At 37.8% G+C, this 22,880-nt stretch overlaps 1 protein-coding gene across 1 annotated transcript in view; it reads right to left on the minus strand.

The window, feature by feature from the left end:
• Positions 1 to 573: 573 nt before the first annotated feature.
• Positions 574 to 22,880, minus strand: part of LOC136856910 (roundabout homolog 2) — a 465,398-nt gene continuing 443,091 nt past the window's right edge. The window contains exons 11-22 of the mRNA XM_067135190.2: positions 22,436 to 22,551; positions 20,389 to 20,591; positions 18,933 to 19,090; positions 16,629 to 16,927; positions 14,003 to 14,171; positions 13,535 to 13,731; positions 13,199 to 13,364; positions 10,145 to 10,281; positions 7,240 to 7,459; positions 4,923 to 5,167; positions 3,328 to 3,595; positions 574 to 2,397 (exon numbers count right to left, since the gene is read on the minus strand). Coding sequence (XP_066991291.2) covers positions 2,183 to 2,397; positions 3,328 to 3,595; positions 4,923 to 5,167; positions 7,240 to 7,459; positions 10,145 to 10,281; positions 13,199 to 13,364; positions 13,535 to 13,731; positions 14,003 to 14,171; positions 16,629 to 16,927; positions 18,933 to 19,090; positions 20,389 to 20,591; positions 22,436 to 22,551 — 2,393 coding nt within the window. The 3' untranslated portion in view covers positions 574 to 2,182. The remainder of the gene's footprint in view (positions 2,398 to 3,327; positions 3,596 to 4,922; positions 5,168 to 7,239; positions 7,460 to 10,144; positions 10,282 to 13,198; positions 13,365 to 13,534; positions 13,732 to 14,002; positions 14,172 to 16,628; positions 16,928 to 18,932; positions 19,091 to 20,388; positions 20,592 to 22,435; positions 22,552 to 22,880) is intronic.

Below are 22,880 nucleotides of genomic sequence, written 5' to 3' on the forward strand. Positions count from 1 at the left end.
GTAAAAGGTGCTCATTAGGCCTTGGCGGTATAGGACATGGACACCACGTATGAGACTGGTGGTCAAAGGGTTAAGTTTGTACTGAAATTTTTATTCGTGATGCTTGAAAGTGAAAAGATCTTCGGTAACATCTTTAACCAGGGTCAATTGTATGTAGTGTGATCAAAATTTATATTTTTTTAAAAGCATCAAAACAGATTGCAAGTTAGAGAATGAAGTAATAATGTTGATAATATTGCTTTTTGAAAATATGTTGGTGCAAATATTACGTCTAATTTATTTTTGATTTTGTTCAATTTTTTTGGATTTAGGATTTTGAATGAGACTTTAATATGTTTCATCTTCAGTGATGCTGTAACAATTGAAGCCAATTTATGCAGGGGGGTGGATCGTACAATATCAGGAAATTAAATTTCCAAAGGTTTCTCAGACAATTAATGAGTAAGTAGGCAATAAACTTCTAGCTGTTATGAATCTAGGTTTTGTCATGGATAAAGGAAAGACTATGATACTATCAACCATATTTTACTGCCATTATTTAAACGGTTGTAACCAAATTGATACAGTTATATCTTGACTAGGAGCGGGTCACTGACCACAATATACAAAGCAGACTTTCTTTTTATCAAAACATAACCATCACAGTTGATCTACTATAAAAATGAATTATTCACAAAAATTCAGGAATAAAAGTGTAAAAATGTTACTTTTTTTTTGCTCTAACATTTAATACCAACTAAGTCAGCTATTTTATTTAAAAAAGATATTATTTAATATTTATCATACAGTAAGTACATAACAATATGGAAAAGACCTTTATAAATAAAAAGTAATTACACCTTTTTTACAAGAAAATATTCACAGTATTTCTAATGGCTACATTGTGCTTCATGTCCATGGTTTTAGCAACTGAATTTTCAACACAACTGTTAATGTATTACAACGGTAATGACACAACAACCACTGTTACAGGAGCCCATCCAGTTTAAGATATGATTGATAAGGGTAAGGATTACTGAGATTAATTACATACACTCTGGGCAAAAATATCCCCATCCCTGACAAAAATACCTGATGCAGGATCATCCTGTATGTTAGGATTTCAGTTGCACCTTTCCCTACTGAAAAATCATTATTGTAAAAAATCTTTAGTATAAAATTCAGCTAGTTCTGCAGGAGGAGCATGTAATAGCAGCCTACTAAATCCTGTATGAACAGCTGAGTACAAAGCACCGACTTGGATCTGTCACTGACACAGCCAGCTTTAGCTCTTTCACCTTTTGTTGAAGTCAGTGGATATAGTTGTCACGATGTCAGGGTGCCAGTCTTTTTTTTTTTATGGGCTCAAGAACACTGTCCTTAATCTTTATGTAGAGCAGTTCAAAGTGTTTTAATGAATATGCCAGATACCTATGACAAATCTGTATATGTTTCATTCAGAACAAACAGAGAAACAACTGAACATTGCATTCTATAAAACTACAGAACATAACAGTATACTTATTCACAGAACTTCTTGTTCTGTTTAGTACAGTATCACTCTAGGTCAATGCATATTTTAATAATGTCAACTATCACCATTGACCTATGTTAAAGACCCTCCATGCAAACCTGCCAATCCCTTACGTGATGTACTTAACAACTCATGTAAATAATCTTCAGTCAAATGGATGCAACACATGACTGTTTTCATGATCGTTCTGCTTCGAAGCTGGTTTCACGTGTTTGGTTCGTATTTTGTACTAGGCCTATGCAAGATTATGAACCCTAAGAGACTCTAGCAGCAATGTGGTCACTCTGTCACTCAAACCAATGAATGACGAGCAGTGTAAGAAGGTTATAAAATTTATCCATTCATCCCAGATCACAGACTGTTGAAAAGTATAACCATACATTTTCAAATAGATTTGAAATATTCTGTCTCTCCTCTTAATCCCAAAATATTCACAGTAAGTAACAAACCTAGGTTCCTAGTTCTCATACATCACAATAATTTCTTCCATGCATGAAATTAAAGACATAATTCACATGTATGTACGATGGGTTAATGCTTAGAAAGACAAAAATATGTCAAGAATCAAATGCACCATTTATTTCTCTTTACAGTATAAACTGTCACTTTTATTGCTGTTAAAACTGTTTCGCACTTGACAGTTTCCTCCATATTTCAAAGAAACAATATTCATCGCACTGGCTCGGTTGCGTGTAAAGTCCGAGGATCGTTAGCATCACCTGAACTTGAACTTGTCGTAGAATTTCCTGCATTGGGGAATGGTCCATTTGAAAATACGTTGGTGAGCTTGGTCAACCTCTGGCTGCCTGCGGTGCTTCCCAAGGTGTTGCTATGAGAGGACTGAGACACTGGGTAGGTTGGTTTTGCATAGGCTGGAATATCATCTGTTAGAACACAAGAATTTGCATTAATTAGAAACAAATTACAGAAGAACCATATCATTCAAATGCATAAGATCAAAGTCATGAAACAAGAAAATGAAATCTATGAAAAAAATATTGCATGTATCTTGTTAACTTGCTAACTTTTAAATATTTCAATAAAATTCATTATCAAACAAAAGAAAATTATTCTTAAGTACTGTTCAATTTCAGCTCATTATCTTTTAAATTCAAATCAACACTATCATATGTTTACAGTAGTCAAGTCAAAGCCATCTTCGTATAGGCCGTAAAGGTTCTTGGAGGGATGGAAGGTGAAGGCTTCCACTATCTGTCACCTCAGCACTTGGTAGGGTAGCCACCTTTGACCCCAGAAATTTTGGTGAAGGCTGAGGGGACCTCAGAACAATGTGCACCTCTGGAACTGGAAACCTTGTTTCTTAAATTTTTCCAATTTCTGATGGGGAATCGAACCCATGCCCTCCGGGTGAATAGAGCACGCCTTTACTGCCTCGGCCAGGCAGCCCGTTTAAACTAGGCCTAAGCTTATTCTTCATAAAAGTCTCTCTTTCTGCCAACGTTATACTCTGTTAGGGTTAACCAGTATTTACCATATTTTTAACATTTTGTAATTCTGTTTCTTCTTGTACTAGCTTTAAAAGACTTGATTAAATTCAACGCATTATAGAAAGAAACCTAGGCTGGGACACAGTGTTGGAGGAGGAGTGGTGGAAGGACCAAAGAAAGTGAAGAGGAACCATATTTGCCCCTACCCGGCTACAGCTGGATAAAGGGAAATGACGATGATGATGCTTAAATTCAACATAATTTCTGAAACATTATGATAAACTATAGCTTGTTTATAGTGGGTGTATTATTAAGGAAGGGAAATATTTTATTAATATCTAGATGTTGTCTGGAATATAAATTTACCTTTTCTAGAATGCTGAGGTGTGACGCTCTGACTTGTATATGGACTTCCTTCTCCAAGAGATGAGTTGGCACTTGCACTACTCTGGTGCTGCACTCTGCTTGGTAACAGGTGAGGTGGTGGACGGGCACAGCTATAATTAGAATCTGTACTGTATGAGGGAGATATTGGACGCCCATTGCCGTTGACAGGTTGGTTTTGACGTTGATATCGACGGCGATTGTGATGACGGGTGTTTCCATTCGGAGCATGAGAACATGTTCCGTTATTCTGAAAGAATATAATTCTTAGAAATTATCAGCATAGAAAAATAGTATGCACTGCTCCTGCTAATATTAAAAACTCTTCATCATTTAGCATGTTTAAAACAGCTTCTTGCCACGAATACTTCAAAAGTACATGCAGTCAACTTGAATGAATGTATATTAAATGTATTTTAAATTATTCCATATACATTTTCATACTTTTACTTATTATTATGTATTGATTCCTAACAACAGAGATCATAAGTTGTCATATTTGGATCATTTCCTTGGGTCACATATGATATAGTTAATTTTTACTCTCAAATAGTTAGTAGATACTGTATTATTAGTTATTCTTCAGTTATTAATTCTGATATTTGCAGTTTACTCCCTATTTAATATATAATTTTCTTGTCATTATAAGTGTTGTGTTATTGTCTAGTCCATATCTAAATTATGTTTTATTTCTTCATTAATTATAAATAATTATTAAAATATTTAAATTCAATGCAGTAAAAAAATCTCAAAAATTGTATGCTGTTAAGTATAAGAGCAGGCCAAGAGTCCTAATTTTGTCACTTTATGAATATACAAATAAATAAATAAATAAATAAATAAATAAATAATTAAATAAATAAATAAATAAATAAATAAATAAATAAATAAATAAATAAATAAATCAAAGCATATCATGGAAAATGATTGTCAGAAAGAGAATCTCTCCCTCTCTAAGAAAATTGCTCTTTCCATACATATTTTATATTTTACTTGATATATCAAAAAGCCTCCATGGCTCAGGCAGCAGTGTGCCAGCCTCCCATCGCTGGGTTACGGGGTTTAAATCCCAGTCACTCCATGTGAGATTTGTGTTCGACAAAGCAGAGGCGGGACAGGTTTTTCTCTGGGTACTCTAGTTTTCCCTGTCATATTTCATTCCAGTAACACTCTCCAAAATCACTTCATTTCATCTGTCATTCATTAATCATTGCCCCAAAGGAGTGTGACAAGCTTCGTCAGCCGGCACAATTAAGCAAGTATGTGTGTTCTATTTTAAATGAATAAATCTACCACACACACAAGTATTAATTTCATATGTTATGAACCTACAAAATTATTTGTTTTGTCGTACTGTAACGTGTATGGTGTGAGATACAGAAGGATACCTAGGAATGTGAAATAATTCTTTTTCATAGTAAATGGGGAGTAAAATATGAGAGAAAATCACAATTAGAATAACTGTACACAGTACATAATCATAGTTACAAATAGCACCACTCAAAATTAACACAGTAAGAAACCAAGACCTTCCAGTCCCAAAGAAAAATTTGAATACTGGAAAGAAATCTTCATACCTGCAAGGGCACATTTCCAGCATGTTGTGCCAATTCAGCTGCTTCTGCATATAGGCAACTCGATTCACTACAAGAACAACATGTGTCACTGGCCCCTCCACTGCTGCAACTCCCCCGATCCTCATCCCAAGAGCCTGCTGTTGTCGAGCCCTCACCTCCTGGACTGCGCCATCGATCGCAGTCACTGTAATCTGCAGTTCCTTCCATATCCGAATCACAAGGCACACACTGATGTGATATGTTACCTGTACATATAGAGGTAAAATTATTTGTAAGGTAAGGAATATTTTTCATTTTTTAAGCTCAACACATATTATCAAAATTCTTACTCAGGAAACATTCTTTCAAGTTAAATAAAAGAATTATTGTTTTAAAATGTACATAATGGAACAGGTAACAATGAGTGTTTGTAAACATGGCACACTATGTCTATGTGTTGGTAATACAAGGAAATATTTTCTTTGGGGTAATCACATAAACGGGAATGTAAATAAATTTTACACATCTCATCATATGGTTATGAGGTTATGAGGGTGTTTCAGGGTTACAGCAGGGGGCATATAAGTCTCTGGTAAGAACACAATTAGAGTATGGTTACAGCATATGGGATCCTCATCAGGATTACTTGATTCCAAAACCAGAAAAATTCCAAAAGAAAAGCAGAGAGATTTGTTTTGGGTGGTTTGTGACAAAAGAGGAGCATTATAAAAATTTTGCAAAGTTGGAAAAAAGAAGACAAGCTGTTCGACTAAGCGGTACATTCCAAGCCTTCAATGGAGAAATGGTTTGGAATGACATTAGTAGATGAATAATCTGAGTGTTTTTAAAAGTAGGAAAGATTAGAATGTGAAGATAAACTTGGAATTCAAGAGGAAACATTGGTGTATATATATACATTTATAGGAAGAGGAATTTGGGATTGGAATAATTTACCAAGGAAGGTGTTCGATAAATTTCCATATTCATTTAAAATACCTAATTAAGAGAAGACTAGGTACTTAATTCATAGGGAATATGCCACGTGAGCAACTGCCCTCAATTAAGATCAGTGGAGATTGATTGATTGATTGATTGATTGATTGATTGACTGAAAATAAGTGGTCAAATTTTTCAGCTGACCAAGCTTGCTATATATTTCTACAGCACAGTCATCCATCAGGTATTACATTCAAACGATACTAGTGAGACAAGATAGTATAAACACGGAGTAGCATCTAACTGTAACATCAGCTTATACCACAATCGATACTCAGCTATAAAACAGAGTGGTGAGTTATGTTTTCAACATCACAATCTATTTCTAAACATCATATTTCTTACTGCATTCCTATGGAGTATTGTGGGTATTACATTTCTTTTCAGAACATTCATCTCAAGGCAAATGTGAAAGCTTCAAATAAAGAGTGAGTCAAAAGTGACTGTAGGAATTTTTTGGGTATAATGTAGAGGTAAAAATAACACTGAAATATTATACCCATTTTTTTCTGAAATTGCCTTATTTCAGAGATATTCAACACAAAAGGAAAAAAAAAATCCTCCAAGTATTTACTAATTTAAGGATTACAGATTCTACTAAGGTAGTGTACATAGCAATAACTTACAGTAAATGTGTCCTACATGTTCTACACAAAGTGAAATTTCACTCAGACTAAAATTCAACTAAACAACGGGATCACAAATTCACCACAAACAATGAACAATGCAGTAGATTTAGTTTACCCCAAACCATGTTTAAAGTGACGTCTATAGAAATGCAGACAGGGATGTGCTCATCATTGTATTATTCATGGAATGTCACAGACCCTGTTCAGACTTCTGTGCAGTAAGCACAGCCCTTTCTTGTCGGAATCACCTGAGCATAGCAGGGTGTACAAACTTTTAAGAGTTAAACATAATAAAGACGTAAAAGTCACCTGGGAAATTTACAAGTTTTAAATTTATTTTTTTAATTATTTATATTTCTAGTGCTTTAATGCTGCACTTATACATCAAAGGTTTTTGGTGATATAAGGCTGGAAAAGGGCTAGGATTTGGAAGCTTGTGGCCTTAATTAATGTACAACCCCACCATTTGCACTTTTACTGCATTCATCCCAGTAAAACAACAAACCAAAAAGGTTAAGAAATAATATAGAAGATGCAATCATTAGAGAGGATAGATAGGTAAGGGTTATTCTGCCCGAAGGCAGGTCCGAACCTCCACAGAGGTTTTTCCTGAGCCGGAGTTTACGTGCAGTAGGGTGGCCAGTTCCTTTCCGCTCCCAGAGGATAGATAACAGCAGAAAATACTTATCATGAGTTCTAGAAAGATCGCATACCTCCCGTGTGCTGATGAAATTCTCTGCCTGGATTACAAAAGTGGCCTGCTGCTCCTCCATACATTAATGATCCACTTTCATAAATAGCTTCATCCTCATTGGGAGACTTTTGACCACCCTGTTGGTAGTGATGATGGTGACCAACAAGATATGGGTTTGACTGGTTACTATGGCAACTGCCATCTCCAGCTGAACTGAATCCCAAGGGGAAATTTGGAACCTGTAAAGAGATAAGAGTATAAAAGAAGATAATATAACTGGCAGTGTCTAGATGAGAATTATATTTTACAAGATTTAGGGAATACAATTTTAAAAATATTTTTTAATATAGAAATGTTATAATAATTCGTGCAGCTATTTCTAGCCGGGTGCAGCTCTTATAAGGCAGACCCTCCGATGAGGGTGGGCGGCATCTGCTATGTATAGGTAACTGCGTGTTATTGGGGTGGATGATAGTGTTGTGTGTGGTGTGTGTAAATTGCAGGGATATTGGGGACAGAACAAACACCCAGTCCCCGAGCCAAGGGAATTAACCATTTAAAGATAAAGTATCCGACCCGACTGGGAATCAAGTCAAAGGCCAGCATGCTAACCATTCAGCCATGGACCCAGACATAGAAATATTTGTTTATATATATATACCAAATAACCTGTGTTACTTTCACACATCGTAGCTGTTAAGATGTAGAACCTCGGTGATTTGCTCTTAAGCACTTGCGTGTTTCAGAAAATTAGTAATTCCTTGTTCAGTAGAAGCCAGCCCCTCTTACTTGGAGGCCCCGAGTTCGATTCCTGGCCAGGCCAGGGATTTTTACCTGGACCTGAGGGCTGGTTCGAGATCCACTCAGCCTATGTGATTAGAATTGAGGAGCCATCTGACGGTGAGATAGCGGCCCCAGTCTAGAAAGCCAAGAATAACGGCCGAGAGGATTTGCCATGCTGCCCACACGACACCTCGTAATCTGCAGGCATTCGGGCTGAGCAGCGGTCGCTTGGTAGGCCAAGGCCCTTCAAGGGCTGTAGTGCTATGGGGTTTGGTTTGGTTTGGTTTGGTTTTGTTCAGTAGAATTCTCAGTCTCTTTATACGTCCTGAAAGAATAAGTTAAACCGAGCTCAATAGCTGCAGTTGCTTAAGTGCAGCCAGTATCCAGTATTTGGGAGATAGTGGGTTCAAACCCCACTGTCGGCAGCCCTGAAGATGGTTTTCTGTGGTTTCCCATTTTCACACCAGGCAAATGCTGGGGCTGTACCTTAACTAAGGCCACAACCGCTTCCTTCCCACTTCTAGTCCTTTCCTGACCCATCATCGCCATAAGACCTATCTGTGTCGGTGCAACGTAAAGCCAATAGCAAAAAAAAAAAAAAATGAATAAGTTAATACATTTATCAAGAGGGTAGAAAATTTGAGTTTGCATCCCAAGGGTTGTTACATTTTCATATCATTTACCAAGGAATAATAGCCATTATGGGAGAAACTATCCTATAAAGCTATTTCTATGGTATTGATCAATAGCTTGAATGATCTAATGATGGAAATAAAAATAAAATAATAAATGTTCTAAATGTGCCTTCTTTCACCAACACACACAGTTCCCTTTTATGTTTGAATACCAACAACAGTGCAAATTTAATTTCGTGTGGCTATTTCTAGCCGAGTGCAACCCTTGTCAGGCAGACCCTCCGATGAGGGTGGGCAGCATCTGCCATGTGTAGGTAACTGTGTGTTATTGTGGTGGAGGATAGTGTTATGTGTGGTGTGTGAGTTGCAGGGATGTTGGGGACAGCACAAACACCCAGCTCCCGAGCCACTGGAATTAACCAGTGAAGATTAAAATCCCCGACCTGGCCGGGAGTCGAACCTGGGACCCTCTGAACCGAAGACCAGTACGCTGACCATTCAGCCAACAAGTTTTACAACAGTGCAAATGAACTGCTAAATGTGGCTGTGAAGAATGGTTGAGGCTGGTGTAAATTAAACTTACATGTGGTAAGCTACTGGGATATGTTAATGTATAATTAGCTCCTTCTGTGGATCACTGGTAGATTGTTGTCCTCCAGATCGCAAGGTCCTGGGTTCAAACTCGACAGATGATTTTTGAATGTCAGGAAAATTTTCATTTGACATTCCACACCATATGACCTCAACATGTGGAAGATCTCTTGAAATATATTTGGTGTTTACCCAACAAAATTAAGTAAGTCTTAGCCAGAGATTGCCCATGAGAGTTCTGCTTTACTCCACAATCTGGTAGAGTATAACTGAACTTCAAAATTGATGCATAGGCAGCCTTGATGCTGCCAAATAATAATTCCTGCACATGGTAGCCAAGGCCATACGTTTATCATTTTTTAATGTATAATTTACTCAATAATAATTCTTGGTATTGACAGTTTACCCACCCCTGTAAATCAGCATACTGGAAAGCTAAACTGCCGGCGCTGCGGTGTAGGGGTAGCGTGCCTGCCTCTAACCTGGAGGCTCAGGTGCAATTCCCAGACAGGTCAGGGGTTTCTACCTGGACTGGAGGGCTGGTTCGAGGTCTACTCAGCCTACATGATTACAATTGAGGAGAAATCTGACGGTGGGATGGCAGCCCTAGTCTAGGAAGCCAAGAATAATGGCTGAGAGTGTTTGTTGTGCTGACCACACAAAACCTCATAATTTGCAGGCCTTCTGACTGAGCAGCGGTCACTTGGTAGGCTATGGCTGTTGTACCATGCGGTATGATTCTTGGTTGAAAGCTGAACTATTTGGAGAACTCAGGCTTTAAAAATGACCCCAGTCATTACATGGCAAGGAAGTACTTATGTCCTTTCATTTACAACTGCAATGTTGTGATGGTTTCTTATTTTTTGTCCTAGAGCTAAACAAATTGAAAGTGACATTAGATTGCAATGCACTTACTGCTGGAGGATGCTGTTGTGGTGGTAGCAGTGCATATCTTGCCCCATTGTTGGTACACATTCCCGTGTTGTTGTACAGACCACTATTGCTGTCTCCTCTGACTGGTGGAAGAGGAGGACCATTTACTGCATTGGTACCTATAAACAAATTGTTTGTTTTTTATTGCAATAAAAAGACATCAAAATTAAACAACAAGCTATAATAAGAGTTTCACCAAGGAATAAATAATATTAAATTCAAGTATGTTTCTTCTATATCTACTCATCATCATCATCATCATCATCTGTTTACCCTCCAGGTTCGGTTTTTCCCTCGGACTTAGCGAGGGATCCCACCTCTACCGCCTCAAGGGCAGTGCCCTGGAGCTTCAGACTCTTGGTCGGGGGATACAACTGGGGAGTATGACCAGTACCTCGCCCAGGCGGCCTCACCTGCTATGCTGAACAGGGGCCTTGTGGAGGGATGGGAAGATTGGAAGGGATAGGCAAGGAAGAGGGAAGGAAGCGGCCGTGGCCTTAAGTGAGGTACCATCCCGGCATTCGCCTGGAGGAGAAGTGGGAAACCACGGAAAACCACTTCCAGGATGGCTGAGGTGGGAATCGAACCCACCTCTACTCAGTTGACCTCCCGAGGCTGAGTGAACCCCGTTCCAGCCCTCGTACCACTTTTCAAATTTCGTGGCAGAGCCGGGAATCGAACCCGGACCTCCGGGGGTGGCAGCTAATCACGCTAACCACTACACCACGGAGGCGGACCTATATCTACTCACACATCAAATTCACTCTTTTTCCCTTGGAAAGGAGCTAGTAATCCTTTAATCACCCCTAACAACCACAAGAAACCCTTTTTTAAACCTCATATTACATTCATATATTTAGGCAGGATAAAATTAAACTGGAAAAAAGTTGTTCTGACTAAAATACAAAGAGGAGAAAGCCCTCTTGGAGGTTTTATGCCTCCATCTAATTCTATTGTAACTATCACTGTCAAACATAGAATTGCTATGATTGCATAAAGTCTCACATTCATCAGGCCATCTAAATAGAGAAAACCGGGTGAGCTGGCCATGCGGTAAGGGGCGCACAGCTGTTAGCTTGCATTCAGGAGATAGCGGGTTCGAACCCCACTGTCAGCAGCCCTGAAGATGGTTTACTGTGGTTTCCCATTTTAACACCAGGCAAATGCTTTCTTTGAGTGGGGTTGATTTCCTCATAGGTCATAATGGAAAACTATTTTTCAAATATAATTTTTGTCGCTTCTAGTGATATGCCCATACCACCTGAGCCATGGTTTCTCGCATTTTGACCTTAATTGCTACCACTCCCATTTGCTTTCTTACATGGAGAGCTTGCTCATGTTTCATTGTGGCCAGCCAGCATTCTAAGCCATAAAGAGCCACTGGGTGAATCATGGTCTTGTAAACTTCCCTTATCGCACAGCACTCTGGTGATTCGATGCCACTTTAGCCATGCAGTGTTAATTCTTACTCAAGCGCCCATAAGCATCTATCCATCCAAAGTCATAAGTGAAATGAGGTATGATATTTAAATTGTAGCTTTTCCAAAGTTATGGCCCTCTATGTTGATGGTACCATCGGTCTGTGTGCCACATTGCAAATATTCTGTTTTCTTGGTGTTCGGTTGGAGGACATTCATATTTCAACAACCATTCCAGCTCACAGTCTGGCTCTCTGTATTATGAAGGTTTTGATAGAGAAGAAACACTCATCAGCAAATAAGATTTTCCTCGTGTGAGGTTCCTGGAAATTAGCTGTTTCTGTATTTATACATAGGATGAACAGAACAGGTGAGAGCACAGATCCTTTGTGGACTCCAAATGTGATTGGAAAAGGAGGTGAAGTTCCCACTTGTGTAACATGGGTAGAGGATCTGAATACATCACGCTTAGGCTTCTGGAGTACCATGGTTATGAAGTGCTTTCCCAGATGAGTTCAAGCACTACCTATCGAATGCCTTTTCTAGATCCTGGGGATAGTTCTTTTTTCCTGTGCACAAGCAGACGGGCTGCAGGAATCATATCTGTTGTGATATCCCTTAACAAAACCACACTTATTTGTCAAGAAGATGCTCAAAGTTTTTCATTCTTTGGCAGAGCAGGAGGATTGGGCGATAGTTGGAATATTCGGTGATGTCCCCTTTATCCTTCCAAATGGGGATCGTGGTACAGGTCTGCCAGATAAGCAGCTCTCATCAATGACAATACTGAAGAGCGCCACAAGGATTTCAACTCCTCCTCGTCCAAGAATCTTCCAAGTTTCAGATGGTATGTCATCTAGCCCTGATGCTTTGCCATTCTTCATCCTACTCACAGCTTCTGATAACTCTTTTTACTGCAAAGGGTGGAACAAGTCCAGCTGCTTAGTATAGGTGGGTGGGGAAACTCTTCATTGCACATTACTTTGAAGTAGTCTCTATACTTGTGTAATATCGCTTTTGGCTCTCTGTTTGTTAAACTCTAATCTGCAGGATGTGTCCAATACACTCATTGGCCTTGATGGTGAGATTTTGCAAGGCAGTCTCTGACATGTCCAGCATGTTGTACAGTTCTTCATGGTGGCGGTTTTATGCGCTGGTGACAGCATAATGGTGGCTGATTTCAGCATTTTGTATTGCCGTAGATCACTTGCATTTGAAATATGGTAAATTAATTTGCTTCCAATTAAATTTAAAACTAAGTTCTTTTAATTCTAGTGATATTATAACTAATTGATTTTAACTTAGTACCTATACAGTATAAAGTAGGCTTAAATACTATTTGATATTAATTTACTGCTTCATTGTTAAACACATCTATTTCACTGCAAGCTTTGTACTTTTGAACTATTTCCTGCATTGCTTCTTAAAGTGTAATACCTTTGACATGCTCCTAATTTAAGCAGGTAGGGAATTCCAGGTGCAGCTTGCAGCGATAATGAAAATCATTGTTCTTGAAGGGATTACCAATTAGCAAGGTGGTACAACAGCCACTAGGCTTACTTCCACCATTTCCTCAATTTTTTCAAGCCACATATATCAACATGAAAGGTATATTTACCACTGGTTCCTTCAACTGAATGAGCAAGATGAGCAGATGGAGTGCCCTCTCTTGAACAATTACTCCGTTTGCCAAGTAAAGGACTATCTGCGTTGAAACCTTGTTGATGACCATGGAAGATTGGGGATACTCCTCTGTTTGAACCAGTGACATTTGAGTTAGGCATCTGAAATGAGGAAGTCAAGACAATTTGTTGTAAAAAAAAATGTTTAAAAGAAGTCTTCAAGATTAATATAAAACATTTTCCTTCTGTTAATACTTTTGCTAATATCTGTTCCTAAGATAGTAATAATAAACATTCTTCCCTGCATTCTTATAATAAGTGATATGAAATACCTGAACCATGAGCCTGTTGTCTCCAGAACCCGAAGGTGGTGGATGTTCTGGAGGTGGAGGTAAAAATTCTGACCAGTTAGGTAACTGCTGTTGACTTTGATCACTATTGGTACTCGTGGCTGGTGGAGTAGGAAATTTTGCCCGTACAGCCATGGCCTGATGTTGAGGTAGCCTCCACATCTGAACACCATTATCATCTACAAAGTGAGTGAAAGGAGGAGAGGTTAATAATATAAAATCAAGCAAAGTGCCTTAGAGCAGACCAAAGAGAAAGGGTTAAAATGCATCTACATACACAGTCATAAACTTTGGGGGGTTATTACTGGTTTTGACAAAAATACCATTCTTTCATTATTGATTATTGGAATGTTTCTGAATAAAATCAAGTATGGAAGCTAATGCTTAAAAGTATAAAGATGGAGTAGAAATAAAATCATAAAATATGTAAAGAAATATTACACTACTTACCTATATACAAGTTCCCAATTTCTGAGGTTGGACTATTTGATTTCTTTCCAATTTCTGGATTAGTATCAAGACTAGATAAATCAGGTTTTACACAAGAATCATTTGAACTGGATGTTTTGGCTTCTCCTGCACCTCCCATCATGATTGGTACAAATAAGTGGTTACTCTCCTGAAATATGCATAAATACACAACTCAAATTTACTACAGTCATCACATCCCAGTACATGGTATAAGTGATAAATATTTTATAAGTAAACTAAGCAAAACAAAACATTTAGGACACATCTGCATCAAGAATTCAAATTCTTCAGTGGAGTTGTTTTTCACTATATGAAAGAGACAAATATTAACAGCTCAAGATATTGGAGGATATAAAAATAATAGAACATTTTTGTGATTCCAGATGACACTAGGTTATGCATATGTGTATATCCTGAAAATGATTCTATTTGTAACTGTATGTCCTGTAGGAACTTTGCCTCATGTAATATAGTAGGTAAAAATTACTGCCATTGACCACCTTTGAAGTAATCCCTCCTTCTACTCTAGGTGAAAGATGAGAATGTAACTTATATACAGGGTGAACCAAAAGTCCATTAACATTTTACGAGTCAATACTTCACAGAATATTGGAGGTAGAGAGGTAATAATTGACACACATGATTGGCATGACATGGGTTATTTTTGTCACCAAAATAAAGTATACAAAATGACCAGCTTCTTAAGACACACAAGTAATAGTTAACATAAGAATCGAGGTTTAGCAAAGACGATGTTCTTTATAACACATGCTCAACATGTCAGCCATCATTCATCAACAATACCTGTAGTCCAGGGACAATGTTGTAAAAAGTATATCTGTAGGTATGGTGAGAAATTGCCATCAGATGTTGTCTCTTAGCATCCCTAATGAGGTCGGACGATTGCAGTAGACTTGCGACTTCATGACCCCACAATCAATAATCACACGGATTAAGGTCAGAGGACCAGGGAGGCCAAGCATGACATGCCGCGATTGCAGGCGAATCTGACACCCTCTCTCACGATAGCTCCTTGTTATGCCGTACACGGGTCTCATGCGGCATTACTGACATGTTCCTGTCCAGCGCCATCTGTTGGCCAGTTTGTGCACTCGTTGTTGATGTCAATAGAACTCCATGTCATGTCAAGCATGTGTGGCCAATTGCACCTGACATGTTCCTGTCCAGCGCCATATGTTGGTCTTTTTTGTATTTTATTTTGGTGTCAATGAAACCCCATGTCATGCCAATCATGTGTCTCAACTATTACCTCTCTACCAGTAATGTTTCGTGAAGTATTGCCTCGTCAAATGTTAACGGACTTTTGGGTCACTCTGTATACACATAATTTTATTAATAATCCTAGACTCTGTTAATTACCATGACCAGACATTTTACAAAATATAAAACTGAGGAAGTTACTTTCAGTTTTACTACAGCAGAACCATTGCTGGAAGAGGTAGGCTACTTTCTTACCTCTGTAGTACTCCCAAAGTCATTAAACTTGTCAGACAATATCCATCACTCCTGTGAATGTTTCTAAAACTAAACTCAGGTATTCCCTCAAGTGCCCCTTACACCGTCTTTCCAGAAAATGTACTTTGGCTCGTCGGTAATGAGTTTTAAGAACCAATTATTTTGTAAATTAAATGGCATATTTCCATATTTGAAATGCTGGAAATCACTGACTGACATAAAAATTATGGGAAAGAAATCACTGAGAGTTCCAAGATAGGCTTAGTTTGACTTTGTGATGAAAGCCTCTTAACGTCTCTGTGCTGAAAGAAAAATGAGGTAAAATAATTTTCTCTACAAACTTTGTTTTTATTCCAGCCCTATGCAAAAAAAAAAAAAAAATGATGTCTGTGATTTCCTTAAGACCAGCAATCTGTGATGTACCGGTACTGGTAATTGTAATTTTAATGGTAATTTTAATTGAATAAAATATTTATCAGGTAACTGTAATTCATTCCCATTACTTTTTCCCAACACAGATCATTATTAGATATAATTTCCCTTCTATTTATCAATACAATGTTCAATTTGACACTATAGTGTAACAGCTGAATCCATTCCAACAGAGCTGTATTCCAAATCTTGCTGTTGTTAGAATGTTACTCCTTGGAATAGGCACTCAACTGTTACAAGGGACATGATTTCTTACATTTATGAGGACTGATGTAGGCATCCTAAGAGCACCCAAGATTTTCATATCTCTTCTACCTAGGATATGATAATGAAATACTATTCCTCAAACACAGTACTTTTGTAACTGTTAACATGTTTACTACACTGACCAGCAAACTTGAATTTTCAAATGAAAAAGGCTATTAAATTGTGAAGCATTTGCCATTTTCTTTGATTATTTTCATGAGAAAATTTTCCAATGTTTTATGCCTGTTATTGCTACCCTTAAACAATTTGTTTGAAAATAATCAATGTAAATATTAAAACAATTTTTTCACAATTTAACATGATTTTTCCTTTAAAAATTCAAGTGATCCATTAAGTTTTCCAGTCAGTGTATTAATAAATAATTTTAAAAACATAAACAAGATTGAAGACCCAAACTTAGGATATAGTAATAGGAAAGTTGTCAACGTACCACGTTATCTCTTCTTGGAATTGAGTTTATGAGTGTTGTTGTGGCATAAGGTGCAGGAATATCTGGCTCCTTCCGGCAGTTATAAAAAGTAGTGAGGTTTTGCGTGTCAACTTCAGCATAATCAGTCGTATTTGAACTCAACTCATGGTTCATGCTATGATTGTTTAGTAGCTTTGTCTCCAATAGACTGGAATCCTTGTCAGCACAATCAGCTGGTCGCCAGCCACGATCTATCCACAATGTCTCCTTGCCATTCATCAGATTCATTTGTGATATGTCATTAGCATTTACAACTGGGACTGTAATAATAGAAAGACACTCAAGTTATTGCAAGAAAGATACAGATCATGCTCTATTATTGTTTTCTCAAACAATTTGTTACTAAATGAGATTTTTTTTCAGACTGTTTGTAAGACGCTTCAAGGAGAAGATGAATACCATAATGGTGATAATATTGGTATAGTGGGGATAGTACCAATCATAGTAACGACTAGACAGAGAAAAATTGGACTGAAAATGGAGAGAAGAATGAAGAACATTTAAGAAGCTTTCATTCTACCACCAAGAACATCAAATATAGATTATGTCATCCATACAATGAATACGAGGACCATTCACTAATTAAGTTTCCCTAATACCTCTTTTCAAAGAAAGACAATGCAGTTACATGATAAACCTTACTGGCACCCGTTACGGCAATGTTGGAGCTATTTTTCGACATTATCACCACCAAAATTGAGACACTTGTCATATCATGGGATCATCTTTTGTATGCCATTGTGATACAAGTCTGTCACTTGGGAATGGATCCGCATGTGACATTCATCTTCAGTTCTTCTTCCTTGTGAAAATGCTTACAGAAGGATATGAATTTCTTGAGGTGCAAGAAAAGATGAAAATCACTGGGAGCAAGATCAGGACTGTACAGTAGATGATCAAACACCTACCAACCAAACTCCTGCAGAACAGTTGTTGACAGCCAAGCCGTATGTGGGCGAGCATTGCCAGGGATCAGCACAAAACCTGCACTGAGCAATCCATACATACTGTTTGAATGGTCCATCGCTATTTCCATAGAAACTTTATCGCGCACCGAACCTCGCAGGTGGCGAGAGAGAGAACAGGAGCTGCCAATTCAAGCCGCCACTGCTGTGCTAGTGACACCAGGCAGGACACTTGTCTGGCCGGTATATGATTGCTATGCCATAGATCTGTTGCACATACTCGTATTTCCCAGCTAAATATGTTTACTTTACAAGAAAAGAAATAGGGAAACTTAATTTCTGGATGGACTGCATAGTATACCGGTAACTTATTATTCCGACTGGTAAGAGAAACTTTGGCCAGTACGAAATCTCATTAGGCTTATGTCAACATTTTTACCTCATGAAATGAATTATTAAAGTCTAAATTAAATTCAGTTGTTTGATGCATGTGTTCAAAGGAAGTCATGAGACAATAACAGATTTTATTTAGGACCCTAATCAAATGAAAACTCATCATACTGTTTATGAATACGTACACCAAAATATTCTTAGGATGAGAATAATTTAATTACAGCAACAATAATAATAATAATAATAATAATAATAATAATAATAATAATAATAATAATAATAATAATAATAATAATAATAATAATAACAACAACAACCCATGAATATGTTTGCAGCAATAATATAATACAAATTAGTGTTATTGGCTCTACATCCCGCTAACTACTTTTATGGTTTTCGGAGATGTTGAGGTGGTAGAATTTAGATCCGCAGGAGTTCTTCTATGTGCCAGTAAATCTACCAAACACCAGGTTGATGTATTTGAGCACCTTCAAGTACCACCGAACTGAGCCAAGATTGAACATGACAAGTTGGGGTCAGAAGGCCAGCACCTCAACCATCTAAGCCACTCAGCTCAGCAATAATATAATACAAGAAAGATTATTTCAAACCAGCCTCATAATTTTGCTTCTCTACTTTAAGTGCCCTCATGAATTTTTCCATTAGCTATTAGTGGAGGAGCTCAGAACGGTTCATGCAGCTGACTACCCTAGCCCATTACGCTCTTTTATAAACACTGTAGTAATATTGCTTACCAAGGGATACGAAACAATTCTAATATGCCTCGTCATTATCATTAATTTCTAACAAAATGAAGTAAAAGCTTATCTACTTTGTCACAATCATTCCCAACCGAATATAGCAACAGACGTAAAATAAGACAAGAAATTAAAAATCATTACTGAAGCCTATACACCTTGAATTAATTCACAAAAATATTATTTGTTTTAAGTGTTATACTTCTTACCTGTTAAATGTCCTAGTTCCTTTTTCATGGCCTGCCTTCGTTTTAAGTAAACCATACCAATGAATCCAAGAACCAATACCAATACCATACTTCCCATGAGCACCAGGAACCAAGTTTCACGCACCACATTATGGTCATCACCTTCACTGTGATGTGCCCTGAGAAGATTAGGGGATCAACAGATTACACACACATTTACCACCTATGCACTTCAAGAAGAATATCATATCAAAGAAGTTAATACGCTGTAGGAAGCTAGTGAGCCAGTTCCTATGAATGAACATAAATTAAGTAAGAACCCAATAGTAAAATATATGAAAAACTATAAAAGTCATGTTATCATTAAATGGCCTTCCTTGTCTTCTTGAATTTTCTTGAAAAATATTATTGATAAGTTTTTTTTTTCAGTTGTGCAAATGTTCATATGAAATAATATTCTTGAGATTCCTCTTATATCCACCTCATTCTCTGTTTAATCTGAAACATACCTATTGCAGGGGCTCTGTCCTTTAAATATTGAAGAAATAATATTGTTTATAATTAGGTAGGAATTTCAATTATTTTTTTAAAATTTCATCAGAAATGTACTTCTGTATCTCCTGTTTGCATTAATGGTTTGAGGTAGCATACTTAATAATAATGTTATTGGCTTCACATCCCATTAATCACTTTTACAGTTTTCAGAGATGCAGAGGTGCCAGAATTTAGTCCTGCAGAAGATCTTTTATGTGCCAATAAATCTACCAACACGAGGCTGACCTATTTCAGCACCTTCAAATACCACTTGACTGAGCCAGGATCAAACCTGCCAAGCTGGGTTCAGAAGGCCAGCGCCTCAAACGTCTGAGCCACTCAGTTCGGCAGGAACATATTTGCTGGCACGACCTAGTGTTTACAGTGCACTTTGTCTTTTTTCATGCGGTAAATCAAATTTCTTACTTTCATTGGCCTATTTTAATCTCATGATTGGCTTTGATGATACAAAAGTGACTGCTGTATGAGCAAAGCGAATAATGCCATTCCTTATGCAGACAGCCCCTGTTATGAAAGGTGTGAAAATGTCACTCATAGGGTTGGTTGGTGTGTGCGTGCAATTCAGTGGGCTTTGCAGACACGGATGTAATAGCAACTTCTGGCTCAGTGAGGAAAGCAGCAGGAAACTACCTCACTCCTCATTTCCCCAGAATGTCTCTTCAGTGATGCCTAAGACATTTATGATAGCTGATGTCAGAGCTATTGAGGATCAAGCCAACCTTCGGGCTGACTATCTAAAATATATATATATATATATATATATATATATACATACAGTTAATAATAAGTAAAATCAGGGCTAAAACTGTACAACATTTCCATTCAGGTAGCTTTCATTCAAACTGTATTGAGAGTTTTTAGTTAGGGATTTGATTGCGGTAAGTGTATGAACATTTTTTCGCATGATGAAATGTCACCTTACCTGTGAGGATATTGGTGCAGTAGAGAGGGGTCCATTATAAGTGGTACTGGAGCAGAGAACGTTCCTAGCCCCATACGGGTGAAGGAAACCACACGGGCATTGTACGAACCACCTGTTGTGAGATTGTTCAACAGGACTGAAGTAGTAGTAGCATTCAAAGTCAGCTGGGCTAGGATCTTACTACCATTACCTTCAACCTGGATCTATAGAAAATACAACTGTATTAAAATATTTATCCCCAACAAGCTACTGTGAAAAGCAAAATAGGAAGTATTTTAAAATAACTCATTATAGATTTTAGACATAATTGAATTTTATATAGGGCCCAACTAGTTTTATTTTGTTTTCTTGTGTGTGGGCTTTTTCCCCTTGTTTAACATCGCACTAACACATTGAAGGTTTTTGATGATGGAAGGCTAGGAAAGAGCTAGGACTGGGAAGGTAGTAGCTGCAGCTTTAATTACCGGTAACGTACAGACCAAGCATTTGCCTGGTGCAGAAATGGGAAACCAGCAAAAACCATCTTCAGGGCTGCCAACAGTGGGATTCAAACCCACTATTTCCCAAATGCAAGCTCACAGCTATGAGACCCTAACCGCGCAGCCATCTCACTCGGTTATACAAATTACTAATTGGAAGAGAAGTTACAGAGGAAAAAAGTAAATATTTCATGTCGTATAGTAGTAAATACTGATGTTAATATTTCTACACTGCAAGACATGAATTAAATAACAAAAGCAAACATTTTGGACCAAACATTGACATGAGTTACAAAAACCACATTGCAGATGTAATCTTATAATGATTTTGCTATGAGTAGTAGGAGAATTTGGCTCAAAAATGGTAGTGTTTACAGCATGGGAACCCATATGACAGTTTGTAGGGGGGGGGGGGGGGGGGGGGGCTAGACCTGGGGGTATGTACTACTTTTAAAATTTTGGAAGATGAATGGCACTCACGGTATCCCCTGCCTATTGGTGGGGTGCGGTACTCCCACTTCCATGTAATACCGAATTTTAAATCATTTTCTTGACAGAAAAACAACTGACAACATTAGACTTTTGCCTTTCCCTGAGAGCCCCTGGGCATGGGTGCCCTTGGTTAACAGGTTATTTAATCAACAACAACCTAACACTTTTACTCAGGTACCAATGCTAACTTTACAAGAGACAACTGATACAATGCATAACTAAGCAAAATTTGTTACTTCAGTTATGATAATGATATCAACAGTCATGTCAAACTGCAAGCTTTTGTAAAATCTGTTAATTGCAGGAGATATTTCACTCTGTGGAATAACACTACAGAAGTAATGAAAGTGTGAATGGTAATTTCTCCACCATATTCATTTCTCCCGACCGAACTGAAGCTCGTGACATTTTCTGTTTTAAGTATTTTAATCAGTCCCACTCCTGAAGTGGCCATCACTGCCAGAATTTGTTACTTGAGAGTTCTATGAGTATACTCCATTTGGTGTTACTCAGAGTGTATAGAATGTACTCTTCATCTTTATCCCTTATGATACAGATTAGGTATACTGCAAGTATAGTCTAAACGTAAGCCCAGTTTGAGGAAGGGAAAGAAATGAAAGGTCGTGTGATGGAAGAATGATTTCCTTTGTAAAGCATCTAACCAACTAAAAGGATGAGGACAAGGAGTTCCGTTCTGTATAATCATTTTCATTTGAACAATACGCATTCCAAGCAGGTGGACATGCAGTTAAGGGCACACAGCTGTGAGCTTGCATCAGGTATATAGTGAGTTCAAACACCACTGTCAGCAGCGCTGAAGATGGTTGTCTGTGGTTTCCCATGTTCACACCAGGCTATTGATACAATGCATAACTAAGTAAAATTTGTTACTTAAGTTATGATAATGATATCATCAGTCATGTCAACCTTAATTATGACCATGGCCGCTTCCTTTCTACTCCTAGGCCTTTCCTATCCCAGAAGACCTATCTGTATCGATGCGACATAAAGCAAATTGTAAATGTAAATATTAAAAATACCGTACACATTCCAGTTGTTCTTGAAAACAAACATACCTTATAGCCCTGGAGTACTCCATTATGATGCTGTGGAGGAGGTGGTGACCATCGAACAAAGGCTGCTGTAGCATTTATCATGCCCACTTGGATGTTGTCAGGAGGAGCTGAAGGAACTGCATGCAAACAAAATAAAAACAATTGCTTAACTCAAATCAGAAACATGCACAGCAACAGAAAAAAGTTAAAGTGCATCAAATACAATGTGGTGAAGCATGTGATGTAGTGTGACTGAGTCCAAAACTGCTGAATTTACTTAATCTGAGGTGGCTAGACATCCAAAATGGGTGTTAACATAATTAAAGTATCTATGGCATAAAATGACAAGATTAATAGTTGTAGGTTTGTAGTAATGCACACTGTTATTTGAATGTGTAGGATCAGAAAAACTGAAGGTTTCTTTTATACAGTATGACCAACATTCCTTAACGAGTATATTCCATGT

This window comes from Anabrus simplex, chromosome 1 (genome assembly GCF_040414725.1).
Source record: "Anabrus simplex isolate iqAnaSimp1 chromosome 1, ASM4041472v1, whole genome shotgun sequence".
NCBI lineage: Eukaryota > Metazoa > Arthropoda > Insecta > Orthoptera > Tettigoniidae > Anabrus > Anabrus simplex.